At 44.9% G+C, this 6000-nt stretch overlaps 1 protein-coding gene across 3 annotated transcripts in view; it reads left to right on the plus strand.

Moving 5' to 3' along the window:
• Nucleotides 1–6000, plus strand: part of PCSK5 (proprotein convertase subtilisin/kexin type 5) — a 483293-nt gene that overhangs the window by 435445 nt on the left and 41848 nt on the right. For all 3 annotated transcript variants that reach the window (XM_017892728.1, XM_017892730.1, XM_017892729.1), the window contains 2 exons: nucleotides 3408–3625; nucleotides 5093–5329. In XM_017892728.1, coding sequence (XP_017748217.1) covers nucleotides 3408–3625; nucleotides 5093–5329 — 455 coding nt within the window. The remainder of the gene's footprint in view (nucleotides 1–3407; nucleotides 3626–5092; nucleotides 5330–6000) is intronic.

Raw genomic sequence — 6000 nt, forward strand, 5'->3', positions numbered from 1 at the left:
AAGTCGAGGCTGCAGTGAGCCATGATCGCACCACTACACTCCAGCCTGGGCAACAGAGCCAGACCTTGTCTCAAAAAAAAAAAAAAGAATGTGATCTATTTAAGAATGCACTAAATTTCCTTAATTTCAGATTTCTCAAATCCAGTCAAACTCCTAGTGAGCATATAACACATTGCCATCCACTGTCTTCATTTTTAAGAGATAGACTTTGTTTGGGCAAAGTAGCTGAGTCTCTTCTTCAAGCATTCTCTGTCATGGTCAAAAAAAGCTAAGGGTACTAATATGTGAGGAAGCCTGATCTTAGCTTTTATCTGGATGCTATTTCTTTTTCTCTCTTCTACATAAACTGCTTTCTTCTCCAGTGGTTCTTACCTGAAACTATATCAGAAATATAACTTTTTGGCTGGGCATATGGCTGTAATTGGGAGGCCAAGGCAGGCAGATCACTTGAGGTCAGGAGTTCCAGACCAGCCTGGCCAACATGGTGAAACCCTGTCTCTACAAACAACACAAAAATTAGCCAGGCATGGTGGTGCATGCCTGTAGTCCCAGGTACTCAGGAGGCTGAGGCACAAGAATCGCTTCAGCCCGGGAGATGGAGGTTGCCATGAGTCGAGATCACGCCACTGCACTTCAGCCCGGGCGACAGAGCAAGACCCTGTCTCAAACAAAACAAAACAAAGAAATGTGACTCAATATATTTTTGTTTACTGAATGCATACAATAAATAAATGACTGAAAGAATGATTAAATGTGTGAGCGCTAATTAATTAAAACATCAAGTAAAAATGCTATGTAGGAGCAGATCCCTCTCTGGCTTGTGATTTTAAAAGGTCTCTGGTAGATTGGGTTGTTGCAGTTCTTCACCACTCCTTGTATTCATGCCCACTGCCTGCCACTTTGTACCAGCTCCACTAGAGGCGAAATGGACTTCCTTGTCCCTTGACTTTGACTGGATTATGTGACTTGCTTTGGCCAATGACATGTTAGCAGAAGAAAGGTGGAGGCATAAAATGTGCCCGATTGAACTTACCCTTCTGTGCTTCTGTCACAGCTGTGAGAAGAACGTCCCCTGGTAGTCCCTGTAGCCAGGGAAAATAGAGAGGTGTGAAGACATGGACTCAGTGTGCAGCCTGGAGTCAAGCCTGCCAAGCCCAACCTAGATCTGCTTCCCCCCACACATGAGTGAGAGTAAATGATTGTTGTTTTAAGCCACCAAGTTTTGGGTTGGGGTGGTTTGTGACACAGCACTATTATGGCACCAACTCACTAATGGATCATGATAGAAAGCAATTGCAGTAGGTACCCACGGCATCAGAAGTCCATTTTCTCTAAGCCGGCTTCTTGGATTTTCCTCTTCTGCAAGTTCCAGCTCTTCCTTTCAGCTTTTCCCACCAAAGAAACCTCATCTAAGTTCACGTCCTTTGCAGGGACATGGATGAAACTGGAAACCTTCATTCTCAGCAAACTAACAGGAACAGAAAACCAAACACTGCATGTTCTCACTCATAAGTGGGAGTTGAACAATGAGAACACATGGACACAGGGAGGGGAACATCACACACCAGGGCCTGTCGGAGGGTGGGGGGGAAGGGGAGGGAGAGCATTAGGAAAAATACCTAATGTAGATGACGGGTTGATGGGTGCAGCAAACCACCATGGCACGTGTATACCTATGTAACAAACCTGCACATTCTGTACAGGTACCCCAGAACTTAAAGTATTTTTTAAAAAAAGAAAAACGGAAGCCTCATCTATCCATTCCTCGTCTCCCAAATATATTTGAGAGGACTGGGGTTTTATATTTTACTGTGTTCCCCTACCAGTGAGTGATTTCTATAATGGGATAATCATTGGGGTTCTATATATACAGACATAAGATTCTGCCTGGAAGAGGGTCATTTGCACAAACATACTGGTACTCAAACTATGTTTAGTGCAATGTGCAAATGTTCATATGTACCCACTTGAAAAAAGTCATCAGAGACTGAGTGAGAGCATCCAGTGGTTCCAATCTGACAGGGCATTAACCCTTTTGAGCCTTTTGGAAATATTTTTTAAGTTTATTAAATGTTTTTAAAATGTATTCATTGAATAACAAATATTTTCTACTCTACAGTTAGGCTCTAACAAAAAGAAAGAAACAATAATGAAAATTAGGGGGTCATATAGAGAAGAGAGAAGATGACCAAACTACACACAAATTAACAAAATTAACAACAGTTCTTCTCAAACCAATCAAATTCACACGAATGTGAACCCCAAATATCTGAGACAGGTCTCAGTCAATTTAGAAAGTTTATTTTGCCACCGTTAAGGACACACGTCCACAAGCCGGTGACGGACGTAGCCTCAGGAAGTCCTGATGACATGCGCCCAAGGTGGGCAGGGCACAGCTTGATTTTATACTTTTTAGGGAGACATGAGACATCAATCAATATATGTAAGATGTACATTGTAGCTTTTTTTTCTTTTTTTTTTTTTGAGATAGAGTCTCACTCTATCACTCAGGCTGGAGTGCAGGGGTGTGATCTTGACTCACCTCAACCTCCACCTTCCGGGTTCAAATGATTCTCCTGCCTCAGCCTCCTGAGTAGCTGGGACTACAGGCATGTGCCATCACACCCAGCTAATTTTCATATTTTTAGTAGAGAGGGGGTTTTGCCATGTTGGCCAGGCCAGTCTCAAACTCCTGATCTCAGGTGATCCACCTGCCTCAGCCTCCCAAAGTGCTGGGATTACAGGCGTGAGCCACCCTACCCAACCCATTGTAGCTTTTTAAAATCTTAGTAACTATCTTTTTTTTTTTTTTTTTTTTTTTTGAGACATAGTCTCGCTGTGTTGCCAAGTTGGAGTCCAATGGCGTGATATCGGCTCACTGCAACCTCTGCCTCCCAGGTTCAAATGATTCTCCTGCCTCAGCCTCCCGAGTAGCTGGGACTATAGGCGCGCACTACCACGCCAAGCTAATTTTTGTATTTTTAGTAGAGACAGGGTTTCACCATGTTGGCCAAAATGGTCTTGATTTCCTGACCTCATGATCTGCCTGCCTCGGCCTCCCAAAGTGCTGGGATTACAAGCGTGAGCCACCGCGTCCGGCCAGTAGCTATCTTTTTAAGGAACAGAGTGGGAGACAGGTTTGCCCTAAGCAGTTCCCAGCTTGATTTTTCCGTTTGGCTTAGTAATATTGGGGTCCCAAGATTTATTTTCCTCTCACAAGAATAATGCCTGTCCTTTTCCTTACATTTTCTGAATGTTCTTTTCACTTCCTCATAAATCCCATGGATGCCTCTCAGCTGACAACAGCGGCAGCCCTTTTGTTTTTAGCCCTAATTCCTTTTCCCCAGGAATGAATCACTTCTCCAGCAGGGCAGCTTCTCCAGTTGCACTCTCTTTTCCTTCCACAGGGGCTCTTTTGCAGAAGATGGTGTATGTGAACGTTGTAGCTCTCCTTGCAGAACATGTGAAGGAAACACCACCAACTGCCATTCTTGTGAAGGAGGCCTCGTCCTGCACCACAGAGTGTGCCAGGAAACCTGCCCCGAGAGGCATGTGGCTGTGGAGGGGGTGTGCAAGCATTGTCCAGAGATGTGTCAGGACTGCATCCACGAGCAAATATGCAAAGGTACCTGGGAGCTTCCCATGGGAGAGCGAAGCTCTGCTGAGCCACTGGGTAGGGGCCGATTATCTGATGGTGGATGGCAAAGGGCTGTGGGAACCAGTGTCCCTACCATTCCTGAAATGTATGTCTCTGTGCCTGTCATCAGAAAACTTGAGTGTGAGATACACTCAAGTATTTTTTCATTACGGATGCTGCAAGCTAAGACAAGCAAGAGCCCCTTTTTGCATGATTTCTTACACACACACACCCACATGTACACTCACAGCAGGTGTGCAAGTGCTATCCTAGGTGCTAGGGATACAGAGAAGAACCCAATGTTCTCATTTTTTTTTTTTTTCTTGAGATGGAGTTTTGCAAGTCAGACATAAGCTAATGGATTTAGCTTGACCGACCGCTGAGAGGCTGCTGTTATGAGATTAAGGAAGTGTAATGGCGCGATCTCTGCAATCACTGCAATCTCTGCCTCCCGTCTTTAAGCGATTGTCCTGCCTCAGCCTCCAGAGTAGCTGGGATTACAGGCATGTGCCACCACACCCAGCTAATTTTGCATGTTTAGTAGAAATGCGGTTTCTCCATGTTGGTCGGGCTGGTCTTGAACTCCCGACATTAGGTGATCCGCCGGCCTCGGCCTCCCAAAGTGCTGGGATTACAAGCGTGAGCCACCATGCCCAGCCGTTCCCATCTTTTTGAACACAAAATCTTATAGACTGATAGTAAGCCACAAAACACAGAAGTAGCTAGAAAACTACAATTGTTAAAAAGGATAAGAAAGAAAAGTTTGGGCAACTATGACTGAGATGACCGCTCTGGCTATGAACAGGTTTTGTTGTTTTTTTCCCTCAGGAATTATCTCCCCAAAAAAAGCTGTTCAATTTTCTCTCCAGAATAAGACAGACTCATTTAACTGGTGCTGTCCTATCCAAAGTATTCTCTTGGTGTGACCTCAAGTGTTTTCCAGGATTCCCCCCAAAGTAAGAAAATGAACACAAATAAAATAAACCCGCAATGTATTCTTCACACTGATTAATCCTGTATTCATTGTTGTACCTGATCAATGAATGAAGTTAACTAATCCAACCATTCCTAAACTGCTTTCTGTATCGAACAGAGTGTGAAGTTCCCGATACAACTTTTTAAATCTGTTAATGCTCTTCAGGGTTTTCAAATAATACCACCAGCCTCTCAGCCATCCTTGTCTTTTGCAGCGTTGCAATTTTTTGCACCTCCAAAGGGCAGACCATTTCAGTGCGTAAGTCCAGCACCATCTAATATGGTCATCATGTGTGACCTCCTCCTCCCAAGGCAGGGCTTGTTAGACATCAAGTCTCTGCCCTGGCAGGGTGGGGAAAGGGCTGGGGTACTCCCAGGTCAAATCAACCAAAGTGCTGAGGGAGGAGCTGGCCCACTGCAGACAATGAAGTCCTTTCTCCTGTCCCCTGGGGATAACTTGCTGCTTCCTCCTTTCCCCAGAGTGCATGCCTGAGTTCTTCCTGCATGATGATATGTGCCACCAGTCCTGTCCCCGTGGCTTCTACGCAGACTCGCGCCACTGTGTTCCCTGCCATAAAGACTGTCTGGAGTGCAGTGGCCCCAAAGTCGACGACTGCGAGCTCTGTCGTGAGAGTTCCTGGGTCCTCTATGATGGGCTGTGCTTGGAAGAGTGTCCAGCAAGAACCTATTATGAAAAAGAGACTAAGGAGTGCAGAGGTAAAGACTTCTGGGATTCAAAATAGGCTCCGGGGTTTGCAGTCCCAGCCCCAGCCCCAGCCCCAGCCTCAGCCCCAAAGCTGTCATCTTTTTTTTTTTTTTTGAGACAAGGTCTCCCTCTGTCTCCCAGGTTCGAGTTCAGTGGCATGAACATGGCTTACTGAAACCTCTGCCTCCTGGGCTCAAGTGATCCTCCCACTTCAGCTTCCAGAGTTGCTGGGAACACAGAATGTTGCCCAGGCTAGTCTTGAACTCCTGGTTTCAAGCAATCCTCTGCCTTGGCCTCCCAAAGTGCTGGGATTACAGGTGTGAGCCACCATGTCCAGCCTGTCTCATCCTCTCACTTACCCTCTTACCCTCTCACTCAAGGAGGCATATTTTGAATCCGTTGTAAATAATTTTTAAATGAATCACTCATAAGCTTTGTACAGGTGACTTTTATTAGTGACAAATCACAGGGACCTTCCTCACAATAGTGGCTGTGAACTGCTGGTCAAAAAAAGTTCTTATATAAAGATTTACAGCAGAGAGGAAGAGCCTTCAAAAATTACCTGAGACTTTTCTTGAAATGTTAAGCCATTAAAAGTTCATAGCACAAAAAAAAATCTTTCTTGGTGCCTCTTGTCTCCCTTCATGGGTGATTTTTTTTTTTTTTTTTTTTTTTTTTTTTT

Source organism: Rhinopithecus bieti, unplaced genomic scaffold, assembly GCF_001698545.2.
Source record: "Rhinopithecus bieti isolate Rb0 unplaced genomic scaffold, ASM169854v2 scaffold_19708, whole genome shotgun sequence".
In the NCBI taxonomy this organism is placed as follows: Eukaryota; Metazoa; Chordata; class Mammalia; order Primates; family Cercopithecidae; genus Rhinopithecus; species Rhinopithecus bieti.